Below are 17048 nucleotides of genomic sequence, written 5' to 3' on the forward strand. Positions count from 1 at the left end.
AAATAATTTATTTAATATTAGAAGCTATTCAGTGAGGGACTGTATATTAATCGAAACTCTTAGCGACGGCTATATATGTCGTTTACTTATTATAAAATAGACCTCAGTCGTAGATCTAGAGATATCTTGATATTTATACCCTTAGCTAATTATTGGAATAATAGGCTTGGCGCTATAATTTTTAATTAATTTACTGTCTAAAGTAGTCGGCTTAGCTAAGTAATCATAGATTAGTTCTAGAATTAATTCCGGATCGCTCCGGTGTACTAGTTTAATGCTCCGGGAGTATTTAGTACACGTATTCTTGTCTATCCCCACGCTCCGGGAGTAATCACTGAGTAAAAAGCGGCCCTGAGCTAGTCCCGTTCCGGAAAGGAAAAGTCCTAAAGTTTCCGCAGAAAAACAATACGGTAGTAATAGTAATAAAGAAGTAAAACGGTTAACTAAACAAAAGAAGCGGACGCGGATATATTACCACGCACTTTTAATACCAGGTATACGTGGGAACACTAAACCTGGGCTAATAAAAGGGCCGGAGGCCAACTTCGACCCCAGAGGTGCCACAGACTAGGGTATAGGGATCTATTGGCAGTCTATGTGGGAAGTTTAATTCCAACGTACGTTGACCCTAAACCGGCCCGCCCGCTAAACGGGCCTTATCCCAATTCCAATGCACTATCTTGTTTCACCCCTTCTGGACTAGAACCTCCTAGATTATTATACAACGTTGGAATAGCCCGTGATTCCTGCCCTAGACAGACCTTCGTAAATACCTTGCATTGTGTCAAGGATAGAGCTCCAGTTGTCGAAGGGGATAAACGGAATTCCCCTTTCCTTGCAATGATCTACTAGGTCTACCTCATACATTAGGCTCGCTTATTATCAATTGCAAGTAGCCAACCATGCGGGTGGATATGAGATTGTGAAAGTAATTCACCAGGAGAACTCACCCAAACCCTCCTTTGCAAAAAGAACGTGAGTTTGCGATGCGGCAGATAAATCCGAGACACCATCTCCAGCATAAAAAAGTAGAGGGCAATTTCCGCTGGGTAGCCCAAAGTACGGCTTGATCTCGAGTGATTTATCATGGCCAAAGGCGCTATATAGTTCATCATTTCGGTTTAGTGAAGACTCACTCAACAGCTCAGCAAATGTGTTACCCTTACCTGTCGTCACGGTATTTAATCCGCCATCCACTCCCAGTCGTCTTGTTCCCGAAGCTGTGAGGCTCAACGTCATTGGCAACAACAAATATATTTTCTGGATTGCTGCCCAGAACGGACTCCAGCAACATGGTTATGAAAGGAGTCATCCCAGAGGAGAGGACAACTATAGGGATATTACACCCTTTTGCCCAATAATAGAAATCCAGGAAGTGGGGATCAAGCTGAATATTATCCTGTACAATTCGCAGACAATCCGCTAACGGCATCTGTACACTCTGGAGCATGGCGTGGAATGCATCTCTATTGGTGGAGTTGGTCAAGTGGCTGTGTGAAATGACAGAAATGGCATACGGATGGATAGCGAATTCTTACCTGAAAGCCATATGTCCTTTCATGACTTCCATCTCCAATTTCCGTCGCATTTCCATCCCAAACCCAAAGTTATCTACCTTCACATCAGGTAAGCTACGGAGATTGGATATTGGGGTCGACATAGTACCAGATAGTCATTGCCTAGATTGCTGTCAGCGACGGGCGTGTCTGAGTATCATGACGGAGGGAAAGACCAAGAAAAGCCTCCGGTAAGAGAATCATACAGTCTTTCAGAGTAATAGTTCCATCAAAATCTGTAAAAAAGATAGCTTTAGGGTTCTCTTTGAGGTACAGCAGCTCATTTTCAGGGGACTCCATTATGCCGCCTGTGATCACGATTGAGGATCTTTCAAGAACCGCCGAACGTATTAAAATGGCAACTAAACAGATGATGGAAACCAGCAAGGGTATCGAAACGTATCCACCGGTATTATTAACATTTAAGTTATCTAACGACAACTGGATGCCGCTCTCCTAGGTAAGCCTGGTGGTGGGCAGCTATGAGATTTAAGATTTTTCCCGTTGCGTATATGATCATTACATACATGACAGGGAGATCTATATGAGGTAAAATATTACGAATGTTTCCTATTCCGAAGTACCTACTGCGAAAGATTGGCCTAGCCGTGAACTGCGATCTTATGACATTTACACCTGTAGCTCCATCTCTGGTTGCTACTATCTCTCGTGTAACGAGGAGCCTTATCTAGCTTGCAGGTATACTAAGATATGGACAAGATAAAGATTTAGCTTCTTAGAGTGCCAAAATTCGGAAGTTGCCATTTGCAGCGATCCTTCTGGTGTCACTAGCCTTGAGAGCAGATCCAGGGAATGTAACCACATTTCCGGCGTATCCAGAGCTCAATGTCGGGTACTTGAATGTCATATCTCACAATACCTGTGCTCAGATGGGTCGGCTATTCTGCACAATCTCTGGTTCACTCTGCATATGACAACCTAATCCTGTGGTCTTGTACTGACAGCCGATATCTATCTCCTACCCGAAAGGGACTGCTTCCACACCCTGAGCGACCTATACATTAACAAGTCGTATACGAGATCTGATCATTTTAATCGATGACCAGCATGTGTCCGTGAATTAAGCATTTGTCATATAGCGAAGGTTGAACTTAAATCCTGTCTACATTTTCCAGTTAAGATGGCTTGCTGTCTGCACTCGACGCAAACGGAGCATGCCACACCACACCACATACCCGGAACCCTGGGAATGCAACATTCCGCTATTCGCTATGATTTTAATTCCAACTAGCAAAATAACTGAGCTTCATGTCACATATGCAATTTAGCACTATGTGTTAGGTGTCCTTTGCGCAAGCCACTTCTGCCTACATCGTTGTCGATGCCGTGTTACTACCCTAGATTAGCACTTATTCGAGGAAGGCTATACTCTATGAGTCACTACTGTTAGCTTGAACCTACAAGGTAACATGATATCGGATATGTTGATGCAACCTATGCTATATGTGGATATTGAATTGCGCTAGAGTATGCTAAGAACTGCAGACACGCCTTCAGCCTTCCACACGGAACGCAATGTGGTGACCCATTGTCTGTCAGGGTTGAGGAAGGAATTCTAACTCCGAAGAATCTACAGATGTAGAGTCGGAATAGGTAGCATTTCACGAAGAAATGGTTCACAATTGTCGCATAAGGCCTAGACTTGCCACACCCTCTACGATAAACGCATTAATGCGAAGGCTACAACTCAATCTAGCCATACTGACTGGCTACCGTAGTTACTTTTACCACGTAGACTGAAATTGATCGGAAGCTTCGGTAAAAGAACAAAAAAAGCATCTGATGTTGATATACCTATGTATTGCTCAAGACCCAACTATTTAATCAAGCGTGTGGAAGGCCCAACTGTTTCACAATTTCGTGATTAAGAGATTCTCATCATTTAAACCCCCCGCAAGATACAATCTATACTATTACAGTACAATGGGATCCGCGGCGGAGCCAGCATACCTGTACAAGAATGTCACCCATGACCCAACGGTCCCTTCCGTAAGATCAGCTGAGGGCATTTATATTTACCTCGAAAATGGACAGAAGATACTAGACGCCACGAGCGGAGCGGCTGTTTCTGCAATCGGCCACGGCGTAGGTCGTGTCAAAAATGCTATAATGTCCCAACTTGACCAAGTGGAGTACTGCCACCCGGGATTTTTCCCAAATACACCAGCAATGGACCTTGCAGATCTTTTGGTCGAGTCCACAGGAGGAAAGTTGTCTCGGGCGTGCATTCTTGGATCTGGTAACCAATAAACTCCCCTCTTCTGTTTTTCTATGCATCATCCCTCGCGTCAAGGGACCATTCAGTACGAACTTGTGAACTAAATTTGTGAACTACATAGGTTCCGAAGCCGTCGAAGCGGCCATGAAACTGGCTTATCAGTACTTTGAGGAGCAGTCGCCGAACACACGGCGAACCAGGTTCATTTCCAGGCACGGTTCGTGGCATGGGTGCACTTTAGGGGCATTGGCATTAGGAGATTTTAAGCCGAGGAAGACTCGATTTGATTCCATTTTGACCTCTAATATCTCCCATGTCTCAGCGTGCGATCCATACCACGGCCTCATGGAAAATGAGGATCCGGAGACATATGTAGCTCGACTCAAGGACGAGCTGGACAACGAGTTCCAACGACTTGGGCCTGAAACGGTCTGTGCGGTTTTCCTGGAACCGATGGTCGGGACGGTAGGTGATCATGGACCCCCAGCATGGTTTAGTTGGTTATGATGAGAGATTGATCTGTCTGAACATTTAGGCCCTGGGCTGTGTTACTGCACTACCAGGATATTTGCAAGCCGTGCGGGATGTATGCGACCGCTATGGTGCCCTCCTAGTCTTCGACGAGATTATGTGCGGCATGGGCCGGACCGGAATCACACATGCCTGGCAGGAGGATGGCGTCGCTCCAGATATTGAGCTCGTAGGAAAGGGTCTCGCCGCCGGATATGGAACCATTTCTGGGTTACTTGTCAACGACCGTGTCTTGGATGGATTGAGACACGGTGGTGGGTATTTTGTCCACGGTCAGACCTACCAATCCCACCCCCTGGGCTGCGCAGCAGCAGTCGAAGTCCAGCGTATTATCAAAGAGGAAAACCTCGTTGAGAACTGTCGCAAGATGGGTCAGTATCTGGGCCAACAACTAAAGCTACACCTGGGCGATCATCCATACGTCGGAGACATCAGAGGGCGTGGTCTCTTTTGGGCAGTTGAATTCATGGCTGATCCACCCACCAAGACTCCTTTTTCTCCGGCATTCACCATCAGCAAGCGCATGCAGTCCAGGGGAATGGAAAGGGGATACGATATCTGCCTATTTGCCGCCACTGGTGCGGTTGATGGTTGGAATGGTGACCACCTGTTGCTTGCACCACCGTACATTGTCCATAAAGAAGATGTGGACGAGATCGTGAGTCGTCTTGTTCAAACTATTGACAGTGTATTTGAAGATGTAGCTGCGCTAGTTATGTGAAGTATTACTGTCTGTGGAATATTTTGTTGTCTAGCCTTTCTTTTTCGTTTGCCTACGTTGATTTAGCTTGTTCTTAGTTGAATTATCCACGAGGGAGCAAAACGAAAAAAAAGAAAAAAGAAAAAAAAAAAGGCAAAGACAAACAACGGACTGGGAGCGACAAAAAGTATAATCCTGCAAGCATTATGCTGATAATTACCTCATGACTACTGTATTAGTGGCACAATCTATATCCAAGTGAAAAGAAACCTCCAGGTGGCATTCCCTAGATACAGATGTAACGTAAACGTTTACTACACTCATTATTCTGATGTATTGCAACCCTTCCAGCAGTGAGGGCTTTGATAACCATGTGCCTGTACGCTTAGTAAGACTAGATGCGTAGGATTTGCCTCTACCTCCGTCGGCTGTGTCCGTTTTTTCTCTTATTTCCATTCCTTTCCCTCCCTCTCTTTCTTTTCTGCTTGCTGCCGGCCTGCTTGTTACACCTCCTACCGTCTGACGTTAATATCTACACCAAACATTTTGGTGTAATTAAAGCCTAAATCCTTGTCTTATTCACATACAACATCGCATCCCGGAAGGCAAGATACCGCATGAATGATGAGCACACAGCAGGACTTGGCGTCACAGGCCCCTTTATTATCAGACTCGGCCTATGTGTCTTATGGTTCTTACCAGGCAGATGGACGAGACCGGGATAATATCAGTGAAGCAGGCGACTCCTACTCACGGCAGCAGCCAGAAAGGTGGAATGAACCTTCAGTGAACCTGTGGCGTGTCCTGGCAACATTCTACAGCTTCATTGTGGTCGGCGCAAACGATGGCGCATACGGGGTAAGTGGTTCACAGAAGTCCATTCTCAGGGAGCTTGTACTAATAGGCTTGCTATCGGTAGGCCATGATTCACTATGTAGGTTCATCCGTCGGATATATGCGCGGCACTTTCTGAATATTGGCTGCTAACCACTTCTATTCCCTTCATCTCTTAATAGCTGGGCCGATATTACGACGCAGACTATACCACGGTTTCTGTAGTGTTCCTTTCGCCATTTCTTGGCTACGCTACCGCTGCCATGGCTAATAGCTGGATACACGAGCGCTTCGGACAGCGCGGAATTGCCTTGCTGGGCACGGGGATGCATGTTATCTCCTACTTTGCCACGACCCAGCACCCTCCCTTCCCGCTTCTTATTACGATATTCATCCTAGCTGGCCTGGGAAATGGCATTGTGGATGCATCCTGGAATGCTTGGATTGGTGCAATGCATAATAGCAGCCAGCTAATGGGGATCCTCCACGCGTTTTATGGTCTGGGGGCGGCTTTGGCACCGCTTACGGCCACTTATGTGATCACCCAGAGAGACTGGATGTGGTACCACTTCTACTATATAATGGGTATTGCAGCAACCATCGAGTTCGTGACTTCGGTCGCTGCATTCTGGTCAGCAAGAGGCTCGCTGGTTGAAGCCAGCGAACTGGGTGTTCCTGGGGACAACGTGCAACAAGATGACCGAGACTCGTCAAGACGCAACACCACATCAAAGAACCCAACGCTTGAATCATTAGGTTTGGTCTCGACATGGATAATCAGTCTATTCCTGTTAGTCTATGTGGGCATTGAGGTCACCGTTGGAGGATGGGTCTTGACGTTCCTCGTGGATCTCCGGAATACACCACCGTATGTGGCAGGCGTGGTCACATTCATGTATTGGGGAGGACTGACCGTTGGCCGTGTGTGTCTTGGGTTCATCACACCCTACTTCAAGCGGCAACGTCTTGTTATTGTTGTGTACTTATTGGCCTGTGTGGTGTGCCATATTGGTTTCTGGCTCGCCACGAAAGTCCACCTATCCATGATCGCAGTAACCTTACTGGGCTTCTTCCTGGGGCCCCTTTACCCAGAAGCGGTTATTGCCCAGGCCGCACTGTTGCCAAAGCATCTCCATGTTGCAGCCGTCGGTTTCGCCTGTGCTCTTGGGAGCGCGGGTGGATGCATTTTCCCTTTCATCACGGGCGCAATCGCAAAAGCCCATGGTATCAAGGTTCTTCACCCTGTTGTCCTTGCGATGCTTATGTTGTGTTTGATATTGTGGTTTGCTCTTCCAGGGCAGCGCCGAGGAACCAAAGAAGCCGCATCACCTGCCTGGAGCAGTTCACCTACACGGTTCTAGTGGCCTTATACTCATCTCTGCTGTTTGTAACGATCTCTATACAGGCACTGATTTCCGCGTGTTATGATGCGATTGGTGTACTGAACTCTGGCTGTAATGTCTTTACCGTGTTCATACCGACATTTGCAGCAGGTCCTATTCAATATACACTTCCTCCCATGCGATAGATCTTATCTCAATATATAATTATCCTAGACGTAGCATGAGTGCAACAGCCTTGTCTTCTCCACGAGAGAGCTGGGTGTTGGACTCAAAAGCAACTACACGGTCCGGAAAGTCATAAATTGGCTCGTGAACGGCATTAAAGCAGACACATAGAAATGTAGATATTTGCACAGGGCAACACAAGTCACGGCAACCATACTGGAACCGGATATAGCATCCAGGCTCAGACAATACGTCACAACAGGATCTGAAATGACAGCCGGAGCAGGTGTGCCGATCATACACAGGTGGTGACGACTTGATTCTCAATCCATCATAGAACAGACTAGACCCGGGAAGGATAGCCAACCAAGAGCGGTACCAATTTACGTAGTCACGGAGACGGATCATCCATAGTTCACTGCTACTTTACGAGCCTGGGGTCATTGAGTCATGCGGAAGTGGGCGTACCAGCAGGTGAAACCAGACACATCGTTCTGCCATAGCCCCAAAGCAACTCCGATTGTTCTCTTCCAATGTTCGCGGTATCGGTCCACTAGAGACTGTAGATACAATGTGCTCGTAACCAGACGCTTCTTTTGGTAACGTCCTCAGTCGAACATACAGGCATCTCACCATGACATCTATGAACAAAGTATTTTCCGGTTACTACGAGCGCAAGGCTCGTCTAGATAACAGTGACAACCGCTTTGCGAAAGGAATTGCCTACGTCCAGGGATCTTTCGTCCGACTCGCCGACGCACGAGTCCCACTCCTCGACGAGGGTTTCATGCATAGCGACCTCACGTACGATGTGCCATCGGTCTGGGATGGGCGCTTTTTCCGCCTTGATGATCATCTCAGTCGATTAGAAGATAGTTGTGAAAAGATGCGACTGAAGATCCCACTGTCCAGGGACGAAGTCAAGCAAACCCTAAGGGAGATGGTTGCTAAGAGTGGAATCGAAGATGCCTTTGTGGAGCTGATCGTCACTCGTGGCCTGAAAGGGGTCCGTGGCAATAAGCCAGAGGATCTTTTCGAGAATCATCTCTATCTGATCGTCATGCCGTATGTCTGGGTGATGGAGCCCGCCATGCAACATACCGGAGGCACTGCGATCATTGCCCGTACCGTACGGCGCACTCCCCCCGGAGCTTTCGATCCTACCATCAAGAATCTCCAGTGGGGGGACTTGACACGGGGTCTATTTGAAGCGGCTGACCGTGGCGCGGATTACCCATTTCTCTCAGATGGAGATACCAATCTCACAGAAGGATCCGGTTTCAATATAGTGTTGGTTAAAGATGGTATTATCTACACGCCCGACCGTGGTGTTCTGGAAGGCATTACACGTAAGAGTGTTTTTGATATTGCCCAGGCCAAGAACATCGAGGTCCGCGTTCAGGTGGTGCCACTCGAACATGCCTATCACGCCGATGAGATATTCATGTGTACTACAGCTGGTGGCATTATGCCTATCACGAAACTCGATGGGAAACCGATCCGGAATGGAAAAGTCGGTCCCCTTACTACAAAGATATGGGATGAGTACTGGGCGATGCACTATGACCCGAAATATAGCTCTGCTATCGATTACAGGGGCCATGAGGGTAACTGATGCTGTCTCATTCTGCTCGTCCTTCCCCTTTCTCCGGATCCAGGTTTTTAGGTGCGATGGCCAGGACGAATCCGCCGGAGTGCGTGAAGCATGCTTTCCAGCTATGAGGGTCTTGTTTATCCTATCTTGATTTTATACTGTGTATTGTTAAGCCTCCTCCAAATTGAGGTCCGGAATTGCAGGCTATGTATGATACATACATTGAAGAGAAGGCTTACTGCGGCAAATAAAAATGAATGACCTTTCTCAAACATTCATGTGCAAATCCGGGTTGGAACATTCTACATATTTGTTGTAGAGCCAGCAGTTACTAACGGTCTTTCACATTGCGCTACACGTTCTATAGCATTCTCCACAGCAGGCCTTGTCAGTCTGAAAACCGAAATTAAGTGACAAGTGTTTCTCAATCCAACCATCAAAAAAAGTCTTGCCCCGGTCGTGAATCCTCTGCGTAGTCGCTGAATCTGCGGTTTCTGATCCGGTTCAGTCTGGACCATCTCGTTGTCTCGAGAACGCGGCTTCTCACAGAGTAATTTGGACGTTTTTCGATACGCTAGGCACTCCGTTTGCGTTCATGACGAACAGCATGTAGTATCCAGGAAGAGCAACGCCAGGATCATTGGGGATGTCTGCTGTGTACATGTTGGTCCCGGCATCGTCGAGCACTAGTTCGATGCGACGCTGGTCGGTGTTCACTGTGTGTGTTGTGGTGCCGTAGCGGATCAGGGAGGCGTTACTGATAGGGGAATCGGCAGTGATAGTAATTTGACCGCCATACCGAAGGCTGGCTGGGGCCACAGTCTCGATGTGAGGCCGTGGGGCACGGGTTCCATCCGCGTCAAACAAATATGGCGGAGTATAGATCTGGGCATCATAGTGGTTGGCGGTGCAGTTGGCACACAATCCACCGCCACCATTAATCACCGTCGCGTCAGGGAGAAGAAGGGACCAGCTGTGGTAAACTCGGACGATATTGTTCGGAAAGTGTTCGACGAATCTGTCCTCCCCAGGGATGTATCGCTCTGGCGTCAATTGAGCCGTGTCCTCGTTAAAGGGCAGGCCATGTGCCTGGCCACCGGTGATAAAAACACTTCCATCGGGCAAGACAACCGAAGTATGGAACGTCCGCGCGTATCCCATGTCACCACCTGCTTTGACAGTCACCGGCGGGGTGTTAGGATCCCCTATCGTGATGAGAGTTGCATTCTTTGTACCATCCGAATCCTCATAGTTTGGGGAACCTCCAAAAGTGAGGATTCTCCCACCGGTGGCGTCAAACATGACCGCATTGCCGGACATCTGATCGTAGTCCGTGCTTCGATTGCCTGCATTCGTCACATTCCCTTCGCCCTGGGCGAAGTACCAGTGCATGGCCTGGCTCGGCCCGGCATGGAAGATCGAGAGGTTCTTCCAACCGAAAATCCAGCCATGGTTGTCTGCATGATAGGGACCCAGGTTGTCATGGGTTAACATGGGCTGTGAGCCGGCGTTCGGCAACTGAGTCCAAGTGTCTGCTGTGACATTATACACCTCACTGTTTTTGTTCTGAAGCTGCGGCCCGTTCCACGAACCGCCCAGAACAAACATATTTCCGTCGGACAGGATGGTGGAAGCTTGGTAGCCACGTTCGATGTTCATCGGTGCTCCAGCGATCCAGCTGTCGCTGAAAGAGTCATAGATACTCGTCATAGTGTCATCATTTCCTCCAGTGACAATCACGCGCCCATTGACATCCATGGAGATACCAGAACAGAACATATCATGCTCGGTATCGGAGACTTCGCGCCGTGAGACAACGCCCGTAGTCGGATCCCACGTGGCAGTTTGCGTTAAGCCACCACTGGTACCCCCATACTGGTTCTTTCGATATGAAGACCAGACGAGCACCTTCCCGGAACTGGGCTCGATGGCCGCCGAGGCTGGGACGAGAGGGAAGTCGATCGTTGGCCCCCAGGCGCCAACTTCACTGAGGCGTTTTCCCTGTGGCGCTGTGGGAATGCTGTTCGCCGACCAGATTTGTAGGTCTGCAATGCTAGTTGCATTGTCTCCGTTGGACGAGGAACGCGCAATGAGCCTCACATACTGCACCGCTTTAGGCTCAAACACAGCCAGCTTCACGGTCGAATCAGGCCACCATGCCCCATGTGCGACTGGATCTCCCCAGGTTACCCCATCAGTGCTGAGGGAAACATCATGTGTCCCAATCCAACCATCTTCCACGGCTCTTGGCCACACGGCAATCCCGCTCACATTCTGTGCTGTACCGAGATTGATAGTGATGTTGTGAGGAAGGGACGCAATACCGTTGGTGTCATCACCGCTGTGCCAGTACGTGCTATTGTCGCCGTCGATCGCATTGATACATTCATGTCCGACCAGCTCGCTGTCACATGTTGCTATCCAGCTGCTACGGTCGATCCGCGCGCTGTTGTAAGGTGGAGACTGATACAAGCCTGTATTCTCTCCTCCGGTATCGACGGGGGCACCACTACCTTCAATACCCAGAGACGCCCCTTGTGCTACGGCAGATATGAGGGACCCGTGCACGATGCTTTTCTCTGCTTTGGATAAACCGATGAGCAACAATACCGATGCCCACTTGAGACCCATTCTTGGCTTCTGCTTCATCACCCCTTTGCAGACGGTTCGGAGTAAGAATAAAGATGTTATCCCAACCCGTAATGTCCCTGGGTGGAGGCTGAATTGATATATATACTTCATCGTGGTCATTGGAAACTCGAGCAACCAATTCCGAGTATCTGTATTCAATCAAGCAATAGAATGCCTGGTGTTCAGGAATGAAGGGATTTCCCGTGTCCCACACAGTGTGACACATGCCGCATATCCCAACATCCACTAAAAGACAGTGACACTCGCCATAAGGAATGCACGGTCTAGTCCCTGTCACCGCCCTAGTCTTACGAGCGGCTGGCGATCAGGATGGCATGTTAAGAGGAATCAAGTCAAAGCCGCCAATAAGTAATTCTCTCCCTACCGATCGATATTCTCACACGCTGTCCTCAAGATACATCCCTTCTCAGCAGGTCGGGTCAGGGACACGTATACAGTTGTGTTCGAGAAAACCTTTATCTTAGAAATGGCAGCAAGTGATAATATCCTAGGACCCTTGTATGGGCTAGCGAGGTCTAGAGGGATCTGCATTACAAGCGTAGCAGTGGAATGACCAGAGAAATGCTGAATTGCGGGATATTGACATATGGACTGAATTGTCGGAAATAGAATGTTGTGCTACACAATCAAACCTTTTCAACCTGGCATGCCTCCTCTCAACTACCCATGCAATTCCGTATCTGGGGTAGAGCTATGTGTCACCAAAAACTAATATTGAAATTCCTGAGCCCTCAGATAGGTAGTCACCCCCATTCAATCCTCATTCCTGTTGTGCTTTGTAGGCTGGTCGAGTCTTTCGCTCCACGGCATTCAAAAAAAGATAAACTATATCCAAGTAAGGGCGTTGACCATCATTGTTTGTTGTCCTAGCCTCGTCGCGTTATGATTTACCAGGAGCTGTACCCAACTGTACCTGTTTAGTAGAGAGGGATGCGAAGTACCTGTCTCCTCGGGACATTAGGAAGAGTGGCTGTTCACACATAGCGTCTTGCAGTCGCTTCCTGCAAGATGAGCTGACATGAGCTGACTCCATCATTCCACAAACGTTGTACAGGGCTCTATTAGCAGTTCGGAGTGATGACCTCATGTCCCAAAACATATGACTTTAATCGGTGAGCATAGGTGGACTGGTTATTAATCCGATTGCGTCAATTAATGTTCTGCAAGCGGCATATCCGTTTCTCTGTCCCCGACGCCAGTCCGTGTAGGTAAAGTTCAAACCCTCGTTACAACCCAAGCCTTTGATCAAATCTAGCCAGAAGCCAGAAAGGAAAAGGGTGTTACTTCACTTGGATATACAGATCCGGTCCTTCTAGACCATCGCGTCAACCGCTTCTTGACTCCGGACTCAATATTTGGTCGGCTACCCGAGACCACCAACCAAATCAAAGAAAGATGAGTTTGTCACATAAGGATGCAACATTAGTCAATTTGGTATCTTTACCTTACAACCTCTTAAGGTTTCCCATCCAGTTCCGATCGGAGTCATACACGCAATGGCGTGCCATCAAACCATGGTGTTGCATACCCCAGTATTGCTGGCTGTTCAGTCCGGCATTGCGCGGAACTGGTGTTGAAGATTTTCATTCAGTGTTCCGATAATGGCGTCTCTTCGAAAGGTCAATTTAAGCTATAAAGCCAGCTCTATCTGGGCTCCATGTGTGCCAATTATTCTCTCGTGCGGCTATTGTATTACCTGCTGGACTACTACATTCTCATTATCAATATGGCATCTGAGGAAAATCTGACGACTGGAGTTAATAAGGACAACGTGCAGGGCAACATATGGTGGGTGCTCTAGGGAGCGGTCTGTCTTCGGGAAACAATATTAACCTCGCCTAGGCCGGGTTTGCCCAAGGAGTTTGAGTTGTTCTACTTTTTCAAGATTTCCAAGACGGACAGCTTCCGGCGCCATCTGCGCTACCTGATTCCTCATATAACTACGGCAAATAGCGCCCTCAAATCTCGAGACCAAATTGCGAAACACAAGGCTGCAGTGTCCGACGGGCTTACGCACCCCGCAACGATTCCACTGGCTGGGGTAAATATTGGCTTCAGCGCGAATGGCCTGAAGAAGGTAAGCCAGTGGTTATACCCCCAGGTCCCATCCTGGTGTGAGAGATATCGCTAACCTCAGCCTCTAGCTGGTGAAGAACGAGAGTGACCGCTTGAAGGCTGGTCCCTTTCTTGGCGGCATGCTTGCCGATCTGCAAGGTGGGACTGCTGGGGGTGAAGGCCGGGATAATCCAGATGACTGGGAGAAACGCTTCAAGGATAACGACATCGATGGCATAATTCTGGTCACGGGCGATTCCGAGAGGACCGCTTATGCGAAGCTCTATGAGGTGAAGTCTCACTTTATCGGCTTTTTCTGGTTCAATTCCAGCATCGAAGACCGCTTCACGATCGCTGGATATAAGCGTCCGGGCCAGGAGAGCAATAAGGAACAGTAAGGAGCTCCACTCCCAGTGCAATGCATTGCGATCAGACTTAACCGATAGTAGCTTTGGGTACCGTGAACATATCTCCCAGCCCCAGCTTGTCGGGCTGGACCCGTCCCCCACAGGGGATAAAGAACCTCCGCCGGTACCACCGGGGTAGGGACCGCTTTCTCTACAAACCGTATCAGAGTGTGAGGGGATACTTACACACCACCAGGTATATTATCACCAACACCGACCAAGACCCTTCACCTCAGCCGGATTGGGCGACGGAAGGTAGCTTCCTGGTCTTCCGCAAGCTGCAACAGTTAGTGCCGGAGTTTAACAAGTAAGTCTCCAATACTTGCCCTATCTTCTTATCACAAACTCATTGGTGCCTAGATGGTTGAATGAAACGGCCCCAAAGCACGACCTGACCGCCGATCAGCTCTCTGCACGCTTGATGGGCCGGTGGAAAAGTGGTATGTATTTGGAAAACTTCTCCCTCCCATTCCGTGACAAGTTCTGAAGGAAAGTAGGAGCTCCCTTGTGCCACACGCTCTGGAAAGACGATCCCGCTCTGGCGGAAAATAACAATTTTGACTATCTACCAACCAATACCCAAGAGCATTGCCCTTTTGCCGCGCATATACGCAAGGCTAGACCACGTGGCGATCTGGCAGACAAATTCAGCAGTGCAATCATCCGGCGGGGCATACCGTATGGCCCGGAGGTTACAAAAGAAGAGCAAGACAAGCAAACAACGAAGGAAGATCGTGGAATGTTGTTTGTCTGCTATCAAAGCAATATTTCAAATGGATTCCGCAGGATCCAAGAGCGTAAGCTATCCACATTGATCCAACTCCTAAACGTTATAATAGAACACGTCCTCTGACAACTACATCCAGAGTGGTGCAACAAGAACACCTTCCCCTCAGGCAAAAAGCGTATCACCGGTGATCCAGGACCCGGAGCCGATCCAATCTGTGGTCAGCCAAATGGGCCAGACCCGTTTGTGATGGGATTGTGTGATGGCAAGAATAAGAACATCCATGTGGATTTGCATTGCTGCGTAATTCCTAGAGGGGGGGAGTACTTCTTCTCCCCTTCCATTGCCGCACTGAAGAATATTTCGAACGGCTCAACTTAAGAGTTCCCTGTCATGGAATGCTCTATAGCTTTTCTCTCTATACCCTAGTCCTTGCGGGAACCAGCCCTTGTTCCACCGTCGTATCGTTTAATTAGTTTAATTTTAATATTCTACCGTGTACCCGCGGTTCTATATACGTGGTAATCGATCCGCTTTACTAACTATTCAATTTCTTTAACTAATTAATTAATTAGTTAACTAATTATTTATTTCTATTTATTTAATAATTATCTATCTTATTCCTATTTTTTTTTATATTGCTAATCTTAACCCGTTTTTACTTTTCTAATATATTTCTCTATAGTAGAATAGGGCGATCTATTCTATTAATTAAAATAAAAAATTTACTAGAAAAAAGAAAAGAAAAAGAAAAAAGAAAATAGAATAACAAAATATAAAATTAACTAAACGCGCAGAGAATCGTCAATATTAATCTAAATAAAATCTAGGTATTGATATTTAGTTTTTTTTAAATATATAAATAATATACGGCTAGTATTACTGGTATACCTTTAAAAATAAAAAATCTTTTTGTTAGATTTTTAGATAGACTCGTGGACTTTTTTTACTAGTACTTTATTAAAATTATTATAATTATTATTAATTATTTCCGGTTCTCTTAACCCGCCCGGTAAATACTTAAATTAATTATATAATAAATCTTTTCTTATACTGTACTTTTTATCGCGTCTAAATTTATATCTTTTATTAATATACGCTTAATCCGCGATATTTAGAAATCTATTTTAATCGATACTATACGATTTATCTAATAGCAGCTATATTCTAGCTTTATTAAATTATATTAATAGCGATACTTTAGTAATTATAATTAAATTTAATTTAGAAATCTTATATATTTTTACTTCTGCGCAATTCTCCGATTACTAATTTATCTATTTATCTAAAAACAAATTACCTTTACTGCCTATATATTTACTAGTCTTTAGAGAATCTGCGGTACTATATATAGTAGATTTATTCCGAGACTAGGCTAGGATGTAGTAGTTAAATAAATACTGCTACGGTATTAAAATTGCCGAGATATTTTATTTACTATTAACGCTTTTTTTCTACCAGGGCGAGTAGTGTCTTATTTAAAATTCGATTTTTAAAACTAAACTACTAGTAACTCTTTTAGCGACCCTTTAATATAAATTGCGTGGTATTTATTTAAATCTAGATCTATTAAAAACTCGACCGTAATTTAACTGTAGACACGGTAAAAGTAGAGTGGCATAACCTAACCGTTGTAACCTAGCCATAACCTAACCTAACCGGGGTTAGTTAAGTTAAGATATAAAATTCCTTAACCGATCCCCAGTTAAATTAAATTAAAATTAATTAATCTTTTAACTATAGTTAACTATAGATTAAAATAAATTAAATTATAGTAATAAAATTAATAATTATAAATTAATTAATAATTAATATAAAATAATTTTATTATATTTATTATATTTCTTTTAATTAGACTGGCATTTGGCCAGGTTAGGTTAGATTAATAGAGTCAGTTATATCTAATTGCTAGGTTATAACTAGGTTAATAGAATTTCTATATTTAATTATAATTAAGTTGAAAATTAAATAGTTAATCTAGATTAACTATACTTAACGCTAAGACTATTAATCTTTACTAAGTATAATAGATAATAAACTAAATTAATTGTAATTAATCTAGTATTAATTTTACTATTTTAATTAGCTGTAAAAATATATTATTAATAATATTAAAAGATTCTATTTATTAATTTTATATAAAAAAAAGTATATTTCTTATTAAAAATCCTATTAAAACTATTATTTTCCATGGTTAAAATAATATTTTAATATTTTTATTTTTTATTATATAGTATAGGATTTT

General features: G+C 45.7%; 6 protein-coding genes across 6 annotated transcripts; 4 read left to right on the top strand and 2 right to left on the bottom strand.

Moving 5' to 3' along the window:
- Positions 1-717: 717 nt before the first annotated feature.
- BDV37DRAFT_276886 (putative phosphoserine phosphatase) lies at positions 718-1660 on the bottom strand (the record flags this gene model as incomplete). The annotated part of the gene is made up of 4 exons (XM_032085648.1): positions 718-854; positions 951-1099; positions 1167-1466; positions 1539-1660. The coding sequence occupies 4 exons, from the start codon at positions 1658-1660 to the stop codon at positions 718-720; spliced, it is 708 nt and encodes a 235-aa protein (XP_031934827.1).
- A 1840-nt stretch (positions 1661-3500) lies between these two features.
- On the top strand, positions 3501-5047 carry BDV37DRAFT_289369 (putative class III aminotransferase; the record flags this gene model as incomplete). The annotated part of the gene is made up of 3 exons (XM_032088444.1): positions 3501-3816; positions 3917-4260; positions 4331-5047. 3 exons carry the CDS (start codon positions 3501-3503, stop codon positions 5045-5047), a joined length of 1377 nt encoding a protein of 458 aa, XP_031934828.1.
- A 603-nt stretch (positions 5048-5650) lies between these two features.
- BDV37DRAFT_291959 (MFS transporter) lies at positions 5651-7221 on the top strand (the record flags this gene model as incomplete). The annotated part of the gene is made up of 3 exons (XM_032089068.1): positions 5651-5796; positions 5848-5884; positions 6043-7221. 3 exons carry the CDS (start codon positions 5651-5653, stop codon positions 7219-7221), a joined length of 1362 nt encoding a protein of 453 aa, XP_031934829.1.
- Positions 7222-8002: 781 nt separating this feature from the next.
- On the top strand, positions 8003-8983 carry BDV37DRAFT_289371 (aminotransferase class IV; the record flags this gene model as incomplete). Its single annotated transcript, XM_032088445.1, has 1 exon — positions 8003-8983. The coding sequence occupies one exon, from the start codon at positions 8003-8005 to the stop codon at positions 8981-8983; it is 981 nt and encodes a 326-aa protein (XP_031934830.1).
- A 522-nt stretch (positions 8984-9505) lies between these two features.
- On the bottom strand, positions 9506-11593 carry BDV37DRAFT_289372 (putative galactose oxidase; the record flags this gene model as incomplete). The annotated part of the gene is made up of 1 exon (XM_032088446.1): positions 9506-11593. One exon carries the CDS (start codon positions 11591-11593, stop codon positions 9506-9508), a length of 2088 nt encoding a protein of 695 aa, XP_031934831.1.
- Positions 11594-13340: 1747 nt separating this feature from the next.
- On the top strand, positions 13341-15184 carry BDV37DRAFT_289373 (Dyp-type peroxidase; the record flags this gene model as incomplete). Its single annotated transcript, XM_032088447.1, has 8 exons — positions 13341-13402; positions 13457-13691; positions 13759-14063; positions 14119-14211; positions 14273-14383; positions 14437-14516; positions 14574-14873; positions 14943-15184. 8 exons carry the CDS (start codon positions 13341-13343, stop codon positions 15182-15184), a joined length of 1428 nt encoding a protein of 475 aa, XP_031934832.1.
- Positions 15185-17048: the final 1864 nt, after the last annotated feature.

This window comes from Aspergillus pseudonomiae (genome assembly GCF_009193645.1).
Source record: "Aspergillus pseudonomiae strain CBS 119388 unplaced genomic scaffold BDV37scaffold_154, whole genome shotgun sequence".
NCBI classification, from domain to species: Eukaryota; Fungi; Ascomycota; class Eurotiomycetes; order Eurotiales; family Aspergillaceae; genus Aspergillus; species Aspergillus pseudonomiae.